This window comes from Syngnathus scovelli, chromosome 1, assembly GCF_024217435.2.
Source record: "Syngnathus scovelli strain Florida chromosome 1, RoL_Ssco_1.2, whole genome shotgun sequence".
Classification (NCBI taxonomy): domain Eukaryota; kingdom Metazoa; phylum Chordata; class Actinopteri; order Syngnathiformes; family Syngnathidae; genus Syngnathus; species Syngnathus scovelli.
In genome coordinates this window covers 18,104,411-18,127,865 of record NC_090847.1, presented here as the reverse complement: position 1 = coordinate 18,127,865, position 23,455 = coordinate 18,104,411, and the positions used below count along the sequence as shown (strand labels likewise).

The following is a 23,455-nucleotide window of genomic DNA, read 5'->3' as shown; positions in this document are numbered from 1 at the left end:
AGTCAGTTTTTATCAACATAAAAACTTCACATTGTACTCACCACAGTAGGTATGTGACACTTGACTTGGCTCCATCATTACTCGTGATGCCATTTTCTTGCGATCACACCACTCAAGTGTTAGCGCTCCTCTAAAAATAATGCAAAATTAAGGCATGTGAATGAATTGTGGAATGCTCCTTGCAAGCATGAACATGATCTGTTGTGTTGTAGGCGGTTGGTGACCCCTGTTCTAAAATTTAGAGATCACATCAAGTTCATGTAGTGTCTTATTTTTGTGTTAAAAATATATTTTTATTAGTTTATTAATAGCATATTTCAAACAGTGCCAACTCGCCAAGAATCGAATTTAAACCCAAATTCTATATAGGAGACATTTCCAAAACAACATGCTGAAGCAAAACCTCTCCTTGCCAACAGACCCCAGTTTTAAAGCTATATGAGGATGATTCCTTCAGGGTGAGTGACGTTGGACAACACATCAAACACTCAGAATTGGGATTGGCCCTGTGGACCTGCCACAGTATCAGGCTAATGTCTTCTGGAAATTACTAGGTTTCATTCTACCAAGACAGTTGGGGGTCACACTTTGACATATTTGTGACTAACCGTGCAGGAATCCACAGCCTCAATACTGTATAAATATGTGCATCAATGTGCATGCAATGCGCAAGTGCCGAGCATCCAAAGAGGCAAACCACCAGTGGCTACAAAAAAAATATATATATAATAAAAAAAGATTGCATTTTGTGATACTCAAGTCCTGAATCTTTGTACCCTCACCCCTATTCCCATCCCTCTGTAGACAGTCAAAGAACAACATGGCCTTGGTTAAGTGCTAGTGTGCAGCATTTTAACAGTCTGTGTCTGTCTAAATCATGTCACAATTCATCTGAAAAATATGATCCAACCCCCCACAGGCCGATAATGTTGCTTTGCCAATAGGTCAACAGGGTGACCTTTAAGATGGATAACTTGAGTCTGTTTGCTTCCTGGAAGCGGGGGGAGCCATCGTTATCTGGGTGAGAGCGGGAAGGGTGAGCAGGCGCCAGGGCTGGGAGGTGACTGTAGGCTGAAGGAATGGGATGGAGATACAGAGGTAGGGGATGCCTTCTGTGGGCTGCTTGGTTCCCCGTTGTGGAGTTTCCAGAGCAGTTCTTCATTCTCCATCGACAAATGCTTGTTCACCTTGGACTCCTTCTGAAGGGATTCTTGCAGCACAGCCTGCTCAGCAAGCAATTGCCTGCAATTTACAAATACGTCAGCTTAAACAACCTGCAAGACCGTCAAAAACACACCTCCACCAATCAAAACAGAAAATGAATGATTATCGATGACCTGAGCGCATGTTCGAAACTTCCTCTTGCATTATGTGCATTAACAAGCGGATGAAATTCAAGTGAAGCCGTATTACTTTGCGGAAAGACATCAAGATTCCGGAGGCACACTGTATACGTTATGTTCATAAAATGCGTCAAAATGGATAACCAAACTCTGGGGTAAATCTACTGTAAATACACAAGTTTAACCATACACGCGAGGTAAGGAGGGTTCAATTTGGCAGTAGCAATTTGAAATGCGAAATCCCGTAGAGTGCCGATTTAAAATGAGCAAGTTCCTAGGGCAGCAAATGTGATCTCCTATGCGCGAGGAAGAAGATTGTCCACAACTTACTTTGAGAGCATAGAGTATCTCTCCATGCGAGCTTTGAGGTCCTCGTTCTCCTGCTGGACCTTCTTAAGGCTTTCGTCTAACTTCACATTTTTCTCAAGCTGGCAGACAAAACGTGAACAATGCAATGCTTGACAGCACAACAATTTTAATTCTTGTATAAAGGGTTGTATAACATGCCTTGTCTCTATTCTAGAACTTACCAGTTCATCAATTTTAATCATCATCTTCTCCTGTTGGTGAAGTTGTTTGTTTTTGATATCCAGCACCACCTTGAGGCTTTCCAGCTCTTGCTCCAGATACACAGTGTGTGAGTCCTTCTACAGGGAAAGAACATGAATTTTCAGGGCACTTTTGGAACGTTAAAATAAGATCCCAGTAAAGCAACAGCAACACGCATATTGTAAATAATAAAAAAACAACTTTACCACTCTTAATAAAGTTCCATTAATTACATGGTTGACTTCTGAATCAATACTGATGTGGAAAGGCAGACTGCCTTTAAAACTGCACTTGGAACAAATTTGAAAGGGTAGTGTATTCGGAGAATTGGTATTGGGCCCAATTCAGATCATGATGCCAACCATTCAGGGAAATAAATGAATGGTTTGGTTTATGATTGGCATAAACATCACGATACACAAAACAGTACCTGTCCTTCCGCCAGCTCTCTCCGCTTATTCTCTTCTGACGTTAGCCTTTTGAGCAGGTCAGCGTTTTCCTGAGTCAGCACTTGAATCTGTGCCTGCAGAAAAAGGCGTTTTTTTTTTTTTTTTTTTTTTTTTAAATACAGTATCACATACATTCGTATTGGGAGAAAAACAGTCCAACTTACAATGAGTGCCACTTCTGAATCCTTCAAACTTTCATCCAATGACTCCAGTTGCTGAGTGTGGAATTTCTTGAGCTCTGAAGACGTTATGGTATAAGATGGAAGAAAACAATTCAACTCCCCTCACTCACTCAACTCAACTCAACATACCTCACTCAACTCAACACACCTCAACTCACTCACTCACCTCACCCACCTCACCTCACTCACTTACCTTCCAGTGACTGCTCATGCTGTTGTTTAACACATTGCAGCTGTTCTTCATGGCTCCGCTCTAATTCCAGCTTCAGAGTGTCATGACTTCCTTCAAGTTGTTCCATCTTTTGGTGAGAGATGGGAAACTGTTCAATTATTAGCTCATCCCTATTACTAAAAAGTTGTTCATTTATTCACTATTTATTATGAAAGTTTTTGCATTTAGTCACTGGAACCCTATTGGCTCAAGACACATTTGGTATAGGGGACAAACCTGCGTTTGTAGCAGAGCTTTGTACTTGTCTGCCTCGCCCTGGTAACTGAGGTGGACCTTGTCCCACTCAGCCTGGTAGAAGGCCTGCAGTCTCTGCTCCATCTCTTCCAGGTCCTTCTGGTGCTGCTTCTGCAGTCTCCGCATTGCACACTCCAGAGCATCCTGCAAGTCCTGCTTCTCCTTTTCCAGCCGTTCAGATGAATTGACTGAGCACTCTGTAAAATGTAAAGTGCGTTTAGTACTCCTAGCCCGACGAGGTTACGTAGCTGTAAAATGTGAACCTGGTTACCTTAGAAAGGTTGTCAGAATTGTGTACATAACTTCAAAATGGGGCCCTTAGAAAATTTGTTTAGGATGACAAAGGTGGCACTATTTTTTAATGAATAAGAAACACAAGGGTAGCGCTGCCTACACTGGACGACAGGATATCTGCCAACTACGGCAAAAGTTATTTACGGCCAGAGGTTACATATTTTCACATTGTGAAAACTGGACCATGGGTAAAAGATTTCTGCTGGGGCTCTTTTACCTTTTGAAAAATGTTTAAGCAGAGGCGTTAGCTCAGCTTCTGTCGACTAGTCAAACTGTCTCAAACACAAGCTGCTCAAGGGTAGTTGTTATTAGTGAGTAAATCTACAAAGCAGCTTTCATCAAAAGGTGACATATGGACCAATTCATCCCACTGACATTCACCGAATCATCCAAAACAACAACGATGTCTGAGAGTCTGATAGTTTAAACTGTATGTTAAGAGAACATGACCGCAAAAGCGTGAAGCAGCACCCTCGACAGAGTGGAATAACGGCAGCAGATCCAGGAGCAGAGGCAACGCCAATATACTGGGACCAGCTATCAGGCTCTGGCATGCAGAGGCCAAGAAAGTGCATTCCGCAACCATGTGCAACTGTGATCTGGTCATATGAGCCTTTAGTCCAATTCCGCCCATGAAAACAAACACCATTTGGCTCATATAGTGTCTACAGGCCTGCTTTATGCCAGAACTAAAGTTAGATGCTCTGGCCCACAGTCTGACATGGGATGGACTTTTGGGAGTAACTGTTGCAGATCGTGTAGCATAATTAGGGACGTATGGCACTGTCAATATCACAGGACTGGCTGACACATCAATGGATTGCTTTAGGAAGAATGTAAATCCGGCGACAGAAAGTTGACGGGAACACTCAAAAACAGTTGTTGCTACAGTGCGTGTAGCAAGGTCAACTTGAGGTTAGGGTATCTGAAGGACCATTCAACAAAAGAATGTGTTAGAACAGTGCTTAGAATTTAATAGCAGTCATGTGGAAGTCGAGAGGCACTTTAAACAAGGTGTGTGTGTGTCTGCATAACATGAGGATAAGATCAAGTTAATGCAAATTGATCATTTATATATAATAATAAAATATTTATCAGAAGGGTTAAGTGTACAGGAAACTATATATAGAATTTTGGCTGTTCATTTTCCAAATATGAATGGCTCACTGAATAGAGAAATACTGTCATTACTCCACCACCTTTGGATCACTGACAATTTCATTTGATTAGTGCTACTGTTCCACTTGGCTTCAATAGTGTTTGTTATTCTTTTCAATCTTTAAGCTACTCAGAGTCACTATTACCCGATCACCTCATACATATAGTTCCTTGATGACAAGCAATAAAGGCTTAGTCAAACACTGATTATGAAGTAACCGCGCGGCAACGTACACACATCTTAGAACAGGGTTCCTTGACACCTCTTAAGTTGCTATGAAGCGGAGCTTTGACGCCATTTGGAACTTATAAGAGCAGCAAAACCGACAGTTTTTTAGTGACTCTTAGCTGAATGCAGTTTCTACAGAAAAAAATTGAATAGGAAAATAGGCAAATTCACTAACTACATATAGCTGGTTAAAGTAAACACTTAATTTTCTCACTTTATTTGTTTAATTGACGATTGGTTCGGTAAATGATTTTGGAGATCTGCTTGATACTTTGCACAGAGGGCACATTTTGCTAAAAACGAGATTCAAGCATAAACAAAGTGACGGAATTTATTAATAAAAGATGGTACAGATAATGAATGTAATCATTGATGAGTGTGTAGTTTTGAGATGGCCCTACTACTTGGGGTGTAAATGAAAATTGCATTGAATCAGAAATTTGTTTTGATTTAATCAAACCGAATTTCTACCATTATAAAATAGACCATCCTTTAAGTGTAGTGAAATACATACCAGATCATCCCTTATGAGAAATGCACGAGGTAATAATCAGTATGAAACTATTCAATGTCGTTAATTACTAATTGTTCCTTTGAATTTAATTAACTTTAGTCGGTTGGGCTTTGGAAATCTTTTACATATTAATAAACATGGCAAAATCCACACCTAATTGAACTGGTCCGCTTCAAAATGTGCTGCTCTTGAATCCTAGTGTACCCCATGCACCAAGATACATATGTATTGAATAATCTTTTATCTGAGAGATGCACAGCCATTGATGACTGATGGGTGTTAGTTATGAAACATGAAACCAAGTATGAGACAAGTGCCATACATACTATATATGCGTACAGTCCCAAGTGCATGGCCCGGACCATCTTACCTAACTCTCCTCGGAGGTTGACCAACTGCTGAGCGAGTTCTTGGCAGTGCCCCGTGGCTTCATCACGCTAAACAGAAATAAGAACAGATCCAACATATTAAAATCAAAGCAACAGGCCAACTATATGAAAAAAAGTGACAGAATTTAGACTGTCAAATTAATAATACCATAATGCAAACTATTATTGATAAGTAGAGAAAGTACACTAACATGAAAAGACACAAATGTCATTCAAATGTTTAACGAATGCAGTTACAAGACATTAGCAAGAACAAATATAGGACACACAATATAACCGCAGGTGCTGATGAAAGTAAACATCAGGAATAAGGCAAATAAAAGTTAAACTTGTTAGTCTACTCTTGTTCGGTGTTAGCTCATCATTTTTGCTGACATAGTTGCTTTACTTCCAACACTTGCTGCAGTGCTCTTCAAGGTTTCTATTTGACACAACTTATGAAACAATTCGTTAATTATGATACTAGACAACACGTGACATGATGAATGGTCATAAATGTAAATGTTAAAAGACACAAGAGTCAAACGTCACTCTTCAATATAAAACCAACACAAAAGCCTGCCCACTGCCATTTACAACAGTACCTACAAATTGAGTGTCACACAGTGTAAGTTACCTGCTTTGCAGCACAGGGAGCTGTGACGCACATTCTGCTGCCTGTACAACCCATGACAGCCTTTGATCCCCTGCCCCACACTGGGGTTTGGACCCACTAAGTAAGCCAGGACAAACAGCGGTCCAGGTGGGCGCACCACCTCCACTTACATCGTCCTGGATTACAAGATGCTTCTCCAGCTGAGCTAACTGACTGCTAAGTGCAGTGCAGTAATAAAAAAAAAACACACACTCACACAAAGGGGCAGGCTTCCAAAAGAAGAACAGGCTCCTCCCTACTGAGGTGAGGTCACTTTAAGACAGCAGCACATGCAAGCAGTCAGAATGGAGAAACCAGATCATTTGTAAATATGATGGAACAGCCTTTAAGATGGGAAGTGACCTTCCCACAGGGACATGGGGAGAGCCTTCATCCCGACCATCCCCCATTCTCATCCAAGGCAGCATTAAGTCATCCACTAAACCTCCGCACCACTCCCTCCTGAGGACCTCATGCTCACAATTCCACTGGTACACACCCTTTTCCGACAGTGACAGATCAGATTTCCAGTTTCACTTTCAAGCAAATAATCTCAGGCAATAATGATCTGTAGCTTGTGGATCAAACTCAAACAGGTCAAGGATTTAGAAGCCAGTTCTCAACCATCTCACTGGATGAGAAAATGACTTCACGGTGAACTTAAACATGATATATTTTAAGAGCACGGTGCAATTGTTTCCTCCGATGCACACAGAAAAAAACTTGAGTGCTGCGAGTGAAGCAATTGTGTGTTTCTGTATAGAAGCATCTTGTATCCCATAGTCCCTCCTAAAGCTGCTGCCCCCGCGACCCGACCTCGGATAAGCGGAAGAAGATGGATGGATGGATGGATGGATGGATGTATCCCATAGTTTTAGTAAACCAGTACACAAAACATCATCAACCTACCAACAACAATCCAGTTTCTTTCTACCGGTAGGTTATTTGCGTGTGCCTGCTGGTTTCATAGCCAGTCCACTACATTTTATCTCACAATCCAAATTTAACAGAAGATAAGAAACAAAGTGCAGTGCTGGCTGGCTAAGTGGCATGGTCACTCGCTCATTTGACCATATCAAGGCAACAGCTGAGGGCATTCTCACACTGTGATGGTAAGAGCCATCGATTCTTGGGCCTTTGAACGACTATACTCTCCACTGGGCACTACCAACACACAACAGATAAAGGTATCCTTAGCTTCACAATACTGCACATGGAATTTTCAGTAATTACTCCAACAACTGTACATTTTTCTATTGGAGCTGATGTACACTGTCACTTCCAGGCATAAGGAACCGATGAGGGGGATCAGTGATTGGGACAAAAGCATCAGCGGGACATTACAACACAGGGATGTTCAACAACTAGCGTAATTTCTGGACTATAAGCCGCTACTTTTTGCTCAAGTTTTGAACACTGGGGCTTGTCGTCCTCTGCGGTGTATCTATGGATTTTTTGTGATTTTTGTGATGACTTGATCACTTTTATACACTCGTAAAAAGGCCGTGGACCGCTGTTGTGCGGCACCGCTTTGCTGGGCGGAGGGATATGTGACACGGTCACTGGGGAGAAGAGTGGTGTGATGATTGCATGTCCATCCGCCAGGCAAACAGTGCCGTATAATTCACACAAAGAACAGACAGAACGAGATCAAGACGGACATTAGTGACGAAAGGAAGCTTTAATACAAAAACCCTCATTATGGGGGACAAAAGAAATGCATATGATGCCGCTTTTCAGTGAAAGGCAGTCGATTTGGTTCTTAACGTAGGAACTACAGCTGCTCATGCTCATTGTAGAGGTTTCTTCCGGTCGCTAGGGAAAACTGGGCTATTGTTGATGACATCTTGTTGCGTCACCCTTTATTTATTTCCTGGTGACGTCTACTCTGGAGCTATACGTATAGCTCGCTAGTTTAATGTAACTTATCTCTTTGTGCATGAATAAAATTAGCATGAACAGACCTTCATTATGTTAAATGCTTGAAGAAATGCATAAAAGCGACAACGAAAGAGACTGAGAGAGTGTGCGACGAAGTATCAAGTATTCCAATTGGACAGTGGGGAGGAAGACTTCGATGGTTTTAGTGCACAGGAGGAACATGAAGACGACGGCTCTCAGTGACTTTTACTGGTATTTTGTTTAACCAGCCCTGTTAGTGCTGTGCTACCATGTTGTTGCTTAGTTACCGCTGCGTTTCGGTGACTTTTACCGGTATGTATTTTTTTATCCAGCCCTATTAGTGCTGTTACTTCCGTGTTGCTGCGGTATTACTGCCGCGCCACAGGCAGTGTTTGGAAAGAAATGTTATAGTACGTTACTAAAACTTTGAAAAGCCTTTCTGTGCATCGTCTTTCTTTGTAAATAACTCGCGTGCACATGTGACTTTTAGTACGGTGCGGCTTATTTATAAAATAACATTTTCCTACCATTTTTGCTAATGCAGATTATAATCAGGTGCGTCTTATAGTCCAGAAATTATGGTATATGATCAAATTGGCGAATAATTTACTGTAAGCATTTAATTCTCAGCACATAAATAGCCACCATTCGGTTTCTTAATTTATTTTTATAAATTAAAAAAAAAAAATCCCTCAAACAAGTCAAACAATTGAGCACAAGCATATTAAAGAAATAAAAGTAAAATCCAATATGTAACCCGCGATTATGACAGTTTACTTTCCCAAGGCATAATTTTGTTTTGACAGTCATAAAATAAGGAACAAGACTTGAGCTGTATCCTGATGTGAGAAGCTTGTTTATAATGTAGTGGCAAACAATCCCCAGAGGAATTTGGTTTCTGGAAACTAATCACATGACACTGCTTGACACACCATATTCAAACATTGTTTAAATGTGTTTGAAGATCCATGTTTAAACAGGAGCGCATAAATATTTGCACAAAGAAATAGCATTTGGGTTGCATTATTATTGGCATCTATAAATGCCACGTTGGGTTCTAATTCCAGCATTGCAGCAATAAATAACCGATTTCTGTACGTACTGAGGACTAAACTATCAAAACCGTTTTCCTTCAGTGTTTTCCCACTTAACGTTATAAAAAAAAGTATGAAACAAAAACAGTTGGGATTAAATATGGCTGTTATTCTTAAAACAAGTGCACATTTATTTTGGTTTCATTGTGGAAAAAAAACGTCAAATCCCAAAACAAATGATCCTACCTCAGACAGAATGTGCTGTAAGACGATAGTGATAGCTTGAAATCTGCAGTTAGAGGCCGCAAGCAGTCCCCCAAGATTCTGGATCCTCTGGTCATTTCTGTCATCCCGTGGGAGACTGGGTGGTACCACATCTGGAGGTCCTTGATTCTCTTTTGCCTGGGATGTTGACACTTGCTTCCGGGACGAAGTCTTGGGCTTGTTCTTTTCCACTGTAAAAGAATACGCATCAATAGTTGAGACAATGTTCATGATCAACATCAATCTTCCTTCCATAACCACAGTAAGGCATATGGTCCGATAATACCATACCAGCCTCAACTCGATACTGTCAACTTGTGGATGGTTCCACCGCCCACAGATTTTCTGACTATTCCCAGTGCTGCTTCGTAGATAGCCCGGCATAAAAATGGATCGTCTAAATACAATTAGTTTTCCATTTCCCAATTCAATAGCGAGTGCTGTGGACCTGGTCACAGAGGGCAGCTTGTTCTGTTAGTGCAGTTTCCTAGATTCCCAGAATCCAGCAAACAAGCAACCTTTGTTTATCATCAACTTCTGTGATAATAAAAAAACAACATGCTTGCATCATTAGACTAACACATAGAATCATTATGTTCAGGTATAATAAAATATAAATAATTTCCCACCTGCAAGAAAACATGTTTTACAATGGCCGGTTCGCCAAAGGGGAGCATACAGTGATGCAGTGTTGCGTAACATGGCGATGAGGTTAAATTGAAACATATCTGGAATACCAGCTTTGAGTGAGTGCAATTTAATGAACCAAGAGGGTCTAGTGGGAGTACTTAGAGGATTGTCAGTCCACTCAAGCAGTAAATAGACACATTAGCACCAATTAGTGGTGGAGGTAACATCACAGTAATATTACATTTAGGTGGTAAAAAAGTAATTCCTTAAATTTTTGTACCATCTTTACAATTACTGGGTCCAGTAATGTGTGACAATACCAAGGCCAAAAGACAACATTAGACAAAGCAGGTTGAATCTCTCCATCAATAAATAGTTTTGCTTTTAGTATTACACTTTCCTGATCTACTGCATCTCATTTTGCTATTAATTGTACTTAATCTACAATCTGTTTGACCAATCATACTTCATGGTAATAGGACCACATATTGGCAATATAAAACTTGTCTTTCCCATGTGTGCAAGTTACTTTGAGTACGTTGCTAATTTTATGGTGTACATTCTGTGATTATTTATTGACTGGATCAAATATTAGCTCCAATATTTCTATTTTTAAAAAAATCCTGGGATAGGCTCCAGCACACCTGCGACAGCGGTTGAGAAAATGGATGGATGTACATTTATTCATACTGGTCTGATCTCATTCCTCAACTAAGCACAGGAGAAAAAAAAAAAATGAAGGAACATTATTATGCACTATTCTGAGTCAATGCTGAAATCTGACCAAACAAAATGCCTAACGTTTAGGCCCTGAACCATAAAACGCAACACAAGATTGTTCTTTTTGCAAATTAGTCAAACATGGCAGGCTAGCAGAATTTTATTGATTTTTTTTAATGTATAATATTACACAATACCTGGATAAACAGGTAAAGTTAATAGTGGAGCAGATTAAAAGTTGATGGATAACAAGCATTCACTTGATGAACAGGATCATCACATGTCAGGTAATGAACCTAAAACAATTTGTTTGATATAAAAGAAACCAGTGAAGTGATTCTTGTTACTTGTCAGCAAACCTGTGGGTTTATCTGAACGAGATTGCCCTCTGCTGTATGCACAAGAACCATCACTTTCAAACATGAGCGATTAACATTAACCAATGTTTGTATGCACTGAGGTTTTGCTGTGCAGTTTGATAAGGAGATGAAAGATGGTCATATTTTTCAAATCAAGCTAAATTCAACAACTCTATACCTCAAAAGGGTCTCTTTAAGATAATATAAACACACAGAGGTAAAGTTATGTAACTCAAGGGACTTTCAAGAAATAATGAAAATCTGCAAAATGTTGGACTGCTCCTCTTGCTCTGACCATAGATCTCAAAGGAAAAACGGACAATTTATTGTAAAAAAATAAAATAAAAAAACATCCAAGTAGATTTTAGAACAGTAGTTTTGTAGGCATGTAAGGAGATATCACAGCATAGAACTGGTGATGAGTTGTGCCGTTTGTCGCATCACTGAGTTCTTTGTTAGCACAGTGATAGAGAATTCAGTTCACGCTCATTTTCATTGACATTATTGGAACACTCCATTTGTTAACTACAGTGCCATATTTGTAAGGTAAATTCTTGTAGTAGTTATATTTGATTAATACCATTGGAATTGTAATACCCGATGAGACTAAAATTCCTTTGAATTTTCAAAATTAAAAATAGCATTCAAAGCATTAAACTTTTATGGGAACCAAAACTAGTTTCCCAACAGAACTGATCTGTCACTGTGAGGCTTCATGTAGAGTTCAAAATAACCTTGGTACATTTCAGGCTGAAACAGGATAAGTGGGTCTCTCTCTATGTAGCCAATATGAAAGGTCCTTCTTCTTTTTGCCTTTCTTGATCATTTGCACCCAAATTTAAAAACAAAGAATGGACATGATAGCTGCTGCATAGTGAAACCAATCTAACATTCTAATCTTGCTTGAATTCAGCAGTATACTGGGTGAAATTATAGTCACTGCTGTAGTTAAATGAAAGCCGAACCTCCTGCTTAAGAGACAAGTAAACAGCCATGCTAAACATAGAGGCACACTTTTTGAAACACAGGCCAAGTACTGTAAATAACTAAATGTTTTAACTCAGAGACCATATGGTCAAGTCAATTTCAATATAACAAAATGAGGTGACTAACCTGCTTGGAAAACCACCGCATTTTTCCAGCATCCTGACAGCAGGTGAATGTTTCTTAATAGGCCTTTTGCTGTCAAACGCACGTGGATGTTTGAAGGTGAGAGCTTTGGAGACCATAACATCTCGCAGTAGTAAAAGGACACCACCGTATATACATATACTCAAGTATTTGGCAAAAAATAAATTCAATGTTAAAATCTTGGTTGGAAAGCCAAAAAAATGATCCGAGGCAAGAGGCGCCCCTACACTCCCAAAAAACACTGCCAATGGGACATAATAGACAGAAAAAAGTAAAAGCCCTCAGAGGTCACCATGGTACAGCATCTATGTAGGCATTCTGCTATTTTCCATAGGCCTTGTAAACCTTAAATCTGCAGGTCAAAGTAGGCTTCAGTCATCAGCCAAAACACCAGCAGCACTTACATAACACGATGGTGGAAGTGCTGTAGCGGGGGCAAGATGCTCGAGCAGGAAGGTGGGTGGGGTGGGATCATAGGGTGGAGAGTGGCGATGGGAGGGGTTAGCAGAAATATTGTAGCCAATGAGAATTGTAGCTCGCTTTCCGTGCTTTCACAATGTTACTCCATTTCTGCCTCAAACTGAAATGAGCAGAGATGACAGGCCAGCTCTCTGCAATGCTGTCACTGTTAACTGAACTGAAAGCAGTGCAGCGGATACTGACATAGCTGTCCCCAGTACTGACTGTGCAACATTCTCAAGTTCAAAAAGAGGGGGCTGAAGGTTATTTTAGCAAGACACCCTAAAACGCAGTGTCACGTCCGTGGAAGAGAAAAGATTTCTAACTCCTGCCCCCAAGAAAATAGATTTATATCTAGATTAGTAATTTCTCACTGCACTCACCTATGTTAAAGTGGCGACACTTACCTGGTTTACTTGGTGTTAAACCAACAAATCTCGAAGACCCAGTTCTTTTGAGAGGACCCGGAGAGGAAGTAGAAGCTCCTTTGTAGGTACTAGAAGGTTTATTTATGGGCACAACTGTTGTAGACACCAACACACACAGATACAAAAAACATTTTAGATGATGGATCTAATAGATCTTTGATGCTGTTTGTGTGTCAATAGTAAAAAGTTACATTGGGATATGGTGAAATGTTTATTTAAAAAAAAAAAAAAATTGGATCATAATACAATAATAAATAAATAAAATCAAAGCTAATAAAAGTTTATTCTCGGACGAGCAATATTGTGCACCAACGTGAGATAAATAAATAAATATATAAACATAAATAAATAAATAAAATCAAAGCTAAAAAAAGTTTATTCTTTGACGGCTTATATTGTGCACACCAATGTGAGTTTAACGCAATGAATGTGGAGATTCATGCTAATCACTTTAAAAGCATGCATAATTGCTGGCGTTTGATTAAAGTAGCAATATCCGAAGACCTTGAGTTTTGGCATTCAGCTGTGAGAATTTGTTGAGGTGCGACGCATTCCAACATGCACATAGATAGGACACCGTTTGTGTAAATGGGTGTAATCTTACTTGGCCCAGTACACCTTTCATGGGTTGGCATCCATCTTGTTTTTGTTGGAGCACCTTTAACAGGGGTTTGTTTATGTGCAGTGCCAGTTACCCTAGAAACTGTCAGACAAGCATGGATAAGCAGTTGAAAACTGAAAACCGCCATGTGACAAAATAACAAGAAGCCATCATGATACAACAGACTGACATTGAATTAGAGGTCAGCTTTTTACATCTTTTTTTTTAAGTGGTCAGCAATTTCTTTAGAATGAGTCTTTAGAATGTCCTCAGTCTCTCTCTTTCAGTGAATTCTATCATTCCATTCTAAGTGAGGTCCTTAATGTCACTTTAAAAATAAATAAATAAACCTCACCCTTCAAAATAATTAACAAAAGCATCATTTTATACTACAAGAATCACATACTAACATCTCCAATGTATTGGATAGGCTTACCTTGTGTACTTGCTGCACCTTCATTCTGATCACTGTGAATGTGTTCTCTCTTAAGGCTCCTGGATGGTAGACGAGAAGTAGGAGTAGGGGGAGGACCACTAAAAGAGGAACGTATGGGAGTTGCAAGAGGTTGGGATATATTCAACTTGGGCTTGACATGTGCTGCAGGGGCTGGTTCGAGGGATGCTTTTCCTGTTGCCCAATTCCTGTGACTACCTGCTATGACATGAAATGGGGAAAGTGTTTAGGATGGACACTATACTAGGTGGTACGTTTCGCAGGAGTCAAAGGCAACATTTCTAAAAAAAAAAAACATGTATTACTTAATACTGTTTTTGTTTATCACTTATTGAAAAACAATCAATTATTTTTTAAATACCCATACTCCAAAAATTAGTTAAGGCACCACTGCAGTCAAAATGAAACATTAACAACAAAACAATACTACCTCATGAAGATTGAGTTTCCATGTGAACAGCAGTGCGGAACTTAGATTCCCGCCCTTTCCTTTGTTTTTCCAAACACCAAATGACTTCCCATCACAGGAAAATCTTTTCCTTCCCCATGACTGCTGATTGGTTAAAATGATGAGCAATGGAAAACTAATAGACTGTTTAGACTCATGAGATGACAAGACATCAGACATGAGAAAGGGCTGTTTCCCAGAATACACACTGGTAAATGTCACCAAACAGAGAAGCTGCTAAACATTTGAAAATATTGTGACCACGTTAAAGGCATTACAGACGATCTTTCCGACAGCTCAGAAACCAGAGCCTATTTGTTAGTTTTTGAATACAGTGATCCCTTGCTATTCCGCGGTTCGTCTTTTGCCGCCTCAGTGCATCGCGGGTTTTTAAAAATATTAAATATTGCGGATATTTCGGTGCATTGCGGCTTTTTGCGGCGTCACTTGGCACGCAGGGCTTCATTTGCCCATATGACTTTACGACACAATTAGCCGGTAGAGGATCATTGCTGACAGCTAAATAATTTAAAATTTGTTTTACTGTACTTGTATTAATCAAAAAATACTATACAGTAATTTGAAGCCATTTGATAGTATGGAAAATACATTTTGAACACTTAATTTAAAACAATTTCTCATATATCATTTGCATGTTGTGTAGCATGCGTAAGGTGCGTTGTGACGTAATTCGTGCTGATTGGAATCGCTAAGGGAATTGTGAGCAAAATAGGAAACGATTCCAAGGAATTGGTAATGTGGAAACCGGTTCTTGACGCAATTCCCATCCGTACTTACAATGTTGTTGTTTTTTTTTACCTGCAATCCTATTCTTCTTTGACTGTGCGGTGCCCACAGCCAAATTATCTCCTGGTCGCTGCCCGATAGACTTCGTCGCAGGTCTGGGACTGGCAATGGAAGGCTGCGGAAGATATGTCCCTTGTCGTTGGTTTGGGGATGTCTGTCCTTGCCTTCTGCTCTTTTCCAATGTGGCTGAACCCTTCCTTCCAGATTCTGTCTGCAAAGATATTGGTGCAAGATTCCCGTCTTTGAATTTTTCCACTGAGCCTAATACATTGGACAAACAGGCAAACTAGTTTCAAATAGATCACATTCACATCTGTTCAAGTCTAGACCACTTGTAACTCCTACAGAAAAGTACCTTTAATATAGAGGTAAACAGTTCTTTGGAAAACATGGCTCACTAATTTTCATAATCATACAATAAACATTTACTCACCACTCGGTTGACGTTATTAACCTCTGTAGGACTTGTGTTTGCAGCAGCTCTTTTGGAAGCCTCAGTCTGTAAGGCCAGTTTGCTACAGGAAGAGTTGTTTAGGGTCGCAGGTTTTGCTTGTTTCTCATGTCTTGGAATTGTAATGGTACTTGAGGACGTAGAAATTGTTTTCCTTTGCTTGGATGGTTCCGATGAAGACAAAGTCTCCGATGAACATCGAGGCCTTGTGTTGACTGGACGCAAAGCTGAGACTGACCTGACCTCAATTTTGGATGACATGTTTTTCTTTGGAGTTAGTTTCTGATCTTTACGGAAACTTTTAGCAGGGGATTTTTGGGGAGATATTAAACAGAAAGTTTGGTTTCCAGTGGACTGAGCTGGGGAGTGCTCTACTTGGCGTAAAGGAGGACTTGCGTTTGCAGCAGCTGTTTTGGAAGCCTCAGTCTGTAAGGCCAGTTTGCTTCGAGAAGAGTTGTTCAGGGTCGCTGATTTTGTTTGATTCTCATGTCTTGGAATTGTAATGGTACTTGGGGACATAGAAATCATTTTCTTTTGTTTGGACGGTTGCGATGAAGAAGACAAAGTCTCAGATGAACATCGAGGCCTTGTGTTGACTGGACGCAAAGCTGAGACTGACCTAACGTCAATTTTGGATGACACGCTTTTCTTTGGAGTTGGTTTCTGATCTTTCTGGAAACTTTTAGCAGGGGATTTTTGGGGGGATGATAAACAGAAAGTTTGGTTGACAGCGGACTGAGCTGGGGAGTGCTCTACTTGGCATAAAGCAGTTTGATCCACGTCTGTGCTGGCCTTGCTGCATTGAGCTACAGGAGCAGATTTAATTCCTGTCGTGGATATGCTACTATTGCAAGTTCCAGTACTCTCAGGTGGCAGTTTGATTGTTAAATTCAGGTGAGGAGCCCCTGGAATTACTTGTCTCTGAGCACTGTTTGCTCTTTTAGTAGCAAGAGGAACAAATACAATGCGATTCCTTAATTTAGTTGGACTAATCTTGCTAGTTCCTCTAGGACGTTCATCGCATTTACTGAGCAAATATTTTTGCGGTTGTTCACGCTGCGGGGACGACTCTGACAACATCGATTCCTGCACAGTTGTCACAACTTCAGAATTTATAATGCTCGAGTTTGACTTAGGCCAATTCATCTCAATTTTCTTCATTTTTCTGGCAGATGGAGATCGTTCCACAGCATGTTTTGTAGGCTTGGAAGATGCCTCCTGCTGCTCATTCGAGAATAAAATGGGACTGCCTGCATATTCAGGACAATATTTTAAAAGGGAAGCAGGCATTTGGCTCCCAATGTTTTGTATTGGTGTGGAAGTCTGGTTACACTTATCCATGTCCTGTTTAGTTGACAGAGAAGGCTCAAAGGAAATACATTTTTCCAGGGGTAAGGCTCCAGGCAAATGTCCCAATGCCTCTGATTCAACACAGGCTAACCATTTTTTATGATCTGGAGATTCTTCACACACAAAGGTCGTCTGAAGACCCCTATGATTTTCATCTGGCGTAACGCTCGATATGGGCAAACTCGTATGGTCTTCCTCAGCAGTGTACTCACAGTTTTTAGACATTGTGAAAATCATGCCAATGTATGGATGCTCTAAGTTCTCAGTATTTTTTCCACACAAAACAGGCAAGGCAGGTGTCGTCAGTATATCGGATTCATTATGCAATGCTGCATGCCCAGCAGATGGTGAAGTGGAAGACTCCTCAAGGGATGAAAACACCAAGAAGGTCTGGTCTGTCAAACAAAAGCTGTTGCTCCTTAAAACCATTTCACCAGAGCTCATGGAGCAGGTATCATCCTCAGTCGATCCTCTCTGAGAGGTTTGACATGAACTCAGTTTGCCGTCTGCAATAATGTCAGTCACAATACTGTCACTTCCATTCTTCTTGGAACCATTACAAGTGTGGGACTGCTTTGTAGCTTGATAGTTTTGTGCGCTTGAGCTGGTATTGGAGAAATCAACATGGCCACTGAAAGGAGTGGGGACGCATGTTTGGTCCAGGCTCATGATTGTGTTACAGAATGATCTATCCTCTCGCGGGGAAGTGTTTTCCAAGTTATTTACAAATGAACCTTCATTTTGGAAGTGATATAGCATGTTAGTGTCAGATGAGCTGCTGGCTTCTCCATCACTGTGATTAGCAATACTACTGGAAGAGTCCGGTGACAGAGACAGGGACACATTGTTGTAAGGTCTTTCAGCAGGAAGACAAATATGTACGTTTTTGTGTGGTCCAACAAATTCATTGTATGACAAGTTAATCGTTGAATTAGACATGGAGGGGTTCCGCCACTGTAATATCTTCACATCTGTAGATGAGGAAAAAAAAAAAGTCACTCCTGATGATATTCTAAATGTCCATGAATGCAAAGTCCCACAATTTCTCCTCTTCATTTATTATACATTATTGATAGTTGTGAAATAATTTGGCATATAACTTTGCAAAACAATTGTAAGCATTCTTCCCAATAAGAATTGCGTACACCCCAGGTTGATGAATAACAACGGTGCCGTGTCAGTGGAAATTCAGCGACTTGCGTGTCAAAGACGAAGGGAAAGGAGGAAAATGTATCCACAGCACAGAGCTTGACAACACAAGCTAGGGTAGGGTTAGCAGAAAGCTGGAACAGGTGAAAAGGCCATAGTTAGAAGCATAAGAGCAGTGTTCCTATTATCTTAAGCATGTTGTAGATAGGAAGAGAAATGGAGTAGGACTGATTTTGTATACACAACACACAACCTGCGTGCAAAATAAGAACATTTCTACCCATGTATCACCAAATGAGGCACTTTGTGATATGCAGTGTCAACAGGGAGCAGTTGGGGCAACACTTACAAAGGTTGAGGCATGCACCAGAACGGAGAGGAATTAAAATTAGCTGAAGAACGGCAGAATATATGCGCACGCATAGGGGGGTGGTGTGGGGAGGGGGAAAAGAGTCAAATTACAGGGAGAAGAGCTCGCCAGCGTGGGGGACTTTAAATAGCAGAGAAGTTTCAGGTGCAGCATGTGATAAGAGTCTCTATGAGGAGAAAAGATACAATTTATAAAAGTGGTGAGGTCTGCCATGTTGCATCAGTTCTGAGATAGTTGCATTGAAAAGATAACACGAGGCATTGATGAAGGTAGCAAGGTCTACCATGTTGCGTCAGTTTTGAGATAGTGGCACTGCAAAACTGACACAAGGCAGTGATGAAGGTGGCGAAGATGATTACAAGGTTCTCGTAATAAAAGGGACCAATGTGTGGAATGGAATGAGCTCAACACGCTGCGTTGCGACAGCCAGAAACAATGATGGCACTTGCGAGGCAGAAACGCTCCAAAGTTTGACTACGTTTCGCGAAGAAGGACGAGAATAGAGCGCAATGCAATAGTTGCAATGTTGAAATTTCAACAGAGGGAGGAAATGCTTCTAATATCCAAAGGCATTTGCACACGCAACATGCCATTAGTTTAACGAAACGTCACGTTTAATCCGATGCAGAGGGACAGTCAACAACCTAACACCAGCAGCAACATTAGCCCAAGCCCGACGTGCAGGTTTACTGCAGGTAACTAACTATGCTTTTCGTGCTAGCTCTATTTCTATAATTTATAATTTTGTTATAGTCTATTTTATCATCATTTGTTTTTCAAAACATTTCTGATTTGGTAAGACTTCACTCTAAATTTTGTAGAGTTTCTATTGCTAAAATGTTTACAAAGTTATTGTTACTGAACATACTTGACACAGAATATTTAACTTTGTATTTTGGTGTAGACTATTTTATTATTTAATTTTCATCCATCCATCTTCTGTACCCTTGTCCCCACGGGGGTCGTGGGCGTGCTGGAGCCTATCCCAGCAGTCATCAGGCAGTAGGCGGGGGACACCCTGAACTGGTTGCCAGCCAATCGCAGGGCACACAGAGACGAACAATCATCCGCACTCACACCTATGGGGAATTTGGAGTGCTATTTTCAAAACTTTTCACTTAATTTTTTAACACTTTACTCTGTAATGTCATATTTACAAAGTTGCAATATATAAAACAAACTATAATCGTTTATGTGCCACTTTTTTTCGCCCAAATGAGAATCGACACAAGAATCAATAAAGTATTGAATCAATAAACGGAATAGAAATCATACAAATCTTATCAATTCCCATCCCTCGTGTTGACCCCTACCAGGACAAACAAAAAAGACTGACGATTGTAAAATGATGCTTGTGGTTTCAAAACATTTGCTTGCACTCATCAACGTCCACCATTGTAACAGTAGCTGGATGAAGAAATTATTCATGACTTTTCATTGTGGAGGGCATCAAATCACCAGTCAAGTTGAAGCCTTCAGGTAGGCAGACTGACATTGTGCACTTAATTAAGTTTCAACTACAGTTTAAGTGAATTTAAAAATTTCTTGCTGTAGCATGTTTTCATTCATTCTTTCATTAGCAACCCAAATTCGTGTCTGTGGAAATGCTGTTCTTGATGAATGAATCAAGTTTTGGTGCATTGCAGGGATCCTTAGAGCAACAAAATCGGGGAAACCTATTGACTGTTGAGGGAATCAACAAACAGCAGGGAAACGATAACTTCATCTGACCCTGCAATTATTGTCTTTGTTTGATATTACTCAAGCTAAAAAATTCACAGTAAACACGAACTAGAAAGAAACACTCCTAAATATATAGATTAATCATGTCTCATCACCAAATTATAGTGTGACGTAATGGATCAGTGTGCACATGACCAAGGCTCAAGTTCAACCAAGGAATATTCACACAAGTTAACAGGCAATACGTGTTACGAGGACACACCATAACAAATGAACAGGGAACAGAGTACTAGCTACGCCGCTGAGTGTGTCATGAAAAAAAAAATGGAAAATGGAGGATTATAATTCAAATCATGCTTTTGTTTGAGCTTTGCTAGGGGCTTGTAATTCTTGGACTTTATCCCTGCATTAAGAAACAAAAGGACAGGGCACACATTCTGCTTATTTGATCTAGTAGGCTCATGTTAAAATGCAAATAAATCCTGACATTATTTATGGGCAAATTAAATATTATGATTCACAATACCTTGGAAAAATAAACACGTCCAGAGGCAGCTCCTTCCTCGCTCATGTTGTCAACTGTGCAAAGCTAATGTCACAACTTGGGTTAAGGTGGCCTGTGTACTCCTCCTTTGCACTTCTCTTTTTGAGGGCCTGTGGTCAAACGTGACGTTGCTTACAACTCAAGTATTAAGGGTCAAAGACTGTGCCCAGACCCAAGTTAACCAAGAAATGAACACCTTAACCCATCCCTGCTGAGCTCAGTGAAGGGGGAGTGGCCTCAGATGCCAGGCTTAGATGGTATTCACTGTTGCTAAGCAGCCAGAGTCTCTTATGAGGTAAAGGATCAGCAGTGTCACGGAGGAATACTGCACGATCCTAAATTCTAGACGCAAAGTAGGTTCTTCTGGTATTCCCTCTGTCAAGACACCAAATGATCGTCACTGAAAACGTCTCTGGGCACATACAGTATCCTATGTGAACACATACGACTTGACACTTGATCCCAACGCTGCAGCAGCAGTGTGACACCAGAGTCTAAGACACCTGAAACACTTGCTATTTTCACTTAATCTATCTGTTATAGTAGGACACTTGACAAGTTGACAACCACTTGTACAAGTAAAAAGCAAAACATTCTCACTAAAAATTGTTTGTCCATCCAATATGTTGTTCCATGCTAAACTGGCAAGTAGTAGAACAATCGATTAAACAACAAGCGTCCGTTAGCTAAATGTTATCAGGCATGGAGAAATTTGGGGTGCGAGTCCAGGCACTAATAACAAAGACAGAAAACAACAGCATGTATCATCATGTTCATGTAAATGTTCTCTTACAGCTCTTCAGGCCGCTAATCGACAACGATGTTTGCGGCTCGCAACCTCCTTGGTTTGTTTGATTTTTAGGACTCGAAAGAAACCTTTCACCCCTGACTAATACAGCCAACAATGACTCATGCACAAGACATGACCAATGTCAAATCGTGCTACGTTAATGAGGCTAGACTTTCAATATGTCCGCCGGCAATGCATTATGGGAGATGCAGAAAGGTGCAAATCCCTCTTAGAAACTTTGGAAACAGTGGATACGTATACCTTGGCAACAATCACCCAATATCCAACGTAAAATGTACACAAAGCTCAAACTCTAAAACACTGGCCATCTTTTGTACCCCCTACTTGTATTATTGCAGTCAAACAATGCACAGTAATTCACCATCTCTTGACGATGGCTATCAAATTTATCTAGTCCCTCAATAAGCACCCAAAGAAAATGACGTCAGTCTTCATGCAGCATGATGGACACAGATGTGTGGTGTCACTAAAACTAGCAGTTAACAACATTATTGAGTGCCTGGACATCACTGCCTGTCTTGACTTGACATTTTCACACTAGCATGATAATTTAAACAAATATTTTGAGCAATAAAAGGCATTTTAATTTGGATGTCCCACTGTACGCCAATTGGGTGTTTGCAATCTGGAGGCAATACCGGTACATAAAAATAGCCTAATAGATTTTTGATGAAATCTTAAAAGTTTACAAAGGCATTAATTTGTAATACTATAATATAAACACTGCATGGCACTAGTAGAACTAGTATGTGAATGCCACTGAATGAGCAGAGTATGTATGAATCCTGTTGGGATTATTCACCAATAAATTAATTTAAAATCACCTGTTTCCGAAAGTTAATTTAAAAATCACCTGTTTCCGACTGCCAAACATACAGAATGGACGGATTATCCTCCAACAAGTGGTCTCTATGTATAGATCAGGATTTAAGTATAGGGTGCCGACAAATATCTGGTAAATGCTTTCTTAAATTCTTACTGCTGGCATAAATCATGCTAATATAAGGCTACATAAACACTATTTAACTTTATCTAAATGCTTGGTAGTTAATGCTACAAATGGTAACGATCGACTGTTTACAATATAGATTTTAAAATACTAACCTAAAGCGTTACATACAACTCGCCAGTGAGAGAAATACATTTGACGCCACCAATACGGGATCAGTTGTTCAATTATTCGAAACAGTTTGCAAAATAAAATGACAAATAAATAACAGAGGCGCAAAATAAAATAAATAACAGAGGTGCAAAATGGGCGTCTGTGTACCTGTCACCGGCAGCGTGAAAAAACACCGGGAGCGCACCTTGTGTCGTGATTTCTTATTCCCGCAGATAGACAACTACACGATGCCCCAGACATGTCAGGAGTGTGTGACTTCGGCCCCTATTTCCGCAATGGGGTTGCTCGTGTAATTTGCACACGTGTGACCCTTGCTTTTTACCTGCGTGAACTTTGACCGCCACCTCCGCACCCTCCATTTACGACATGACAATACAATCGCTTTACTTCAGTTACGTCGATTAAAAAACTACAGCGCAGAGTTTTAATATACTTTAAAGATAATGTATTAATTTGTTAGTAATTTCCAATGCCAATTTTTATACATACAAAATAAGATTATATATAATCTTAGTGTTTAAGAAATCATG

At 40.2% G+C, this 23,455-nt stretch overlaps 1 protein-coding gene across 4 annotated transcripts; it reads right to left on the bottom strand.

Annotated features, from left to right (window-relative positions):
- Positions 1-268: 268 nt before the first annotated feature.
- On the bottom strand, positions 269-23,222 carry mtus1a (microtubule associated tumor suppressor 1a). 4 transcript variants are annotated; one of them, XM_049732736.1, is made up of 15 exons: positions 23,073-23,222; positions 15,878-18,216; positions 15,457-15,655; positions 14,172-14,390; positions 13,739-13,837; positions 13,114-13,227; positions 9,390-9,598; positions 5,555-5,621; positions 2,972-3,186; positions 2,717-2,822; positions 2,506-2,579; positions 2,323-2,415; positions 1,874-1,990; positions 1,674-1,771; positions 269-1,242 (listed from the first exon to the last, which is right to left on the bottom strand). In XM_049732736.1, exons 2-15 carry the CDS (start codon positions 18,182-18,184, stop codon positions 1,014-1,016), a joined length of 4,146 nt encoding a protein of 1,381 aa, XP_049588693.1. In that variant the 5' UTR covers positions 18,185-18,216; positions 23,073-23,222; the 3' UTR covers positions 269-1,013. The 4 variants fall into 4 exon arrangements, with proteins under 4 accessions (XP_049588693.1, XP_049588712.1, XP_049588705.1 ...); XM_049732755.1 differs by having other exon boundaries at positions 14,172-14,387; XM_049732748.1 differs by having other exon boundaries at positions 23,110-23,219.
- Positions 23,223-23,455: the final 233 nt, after the last annotated feature.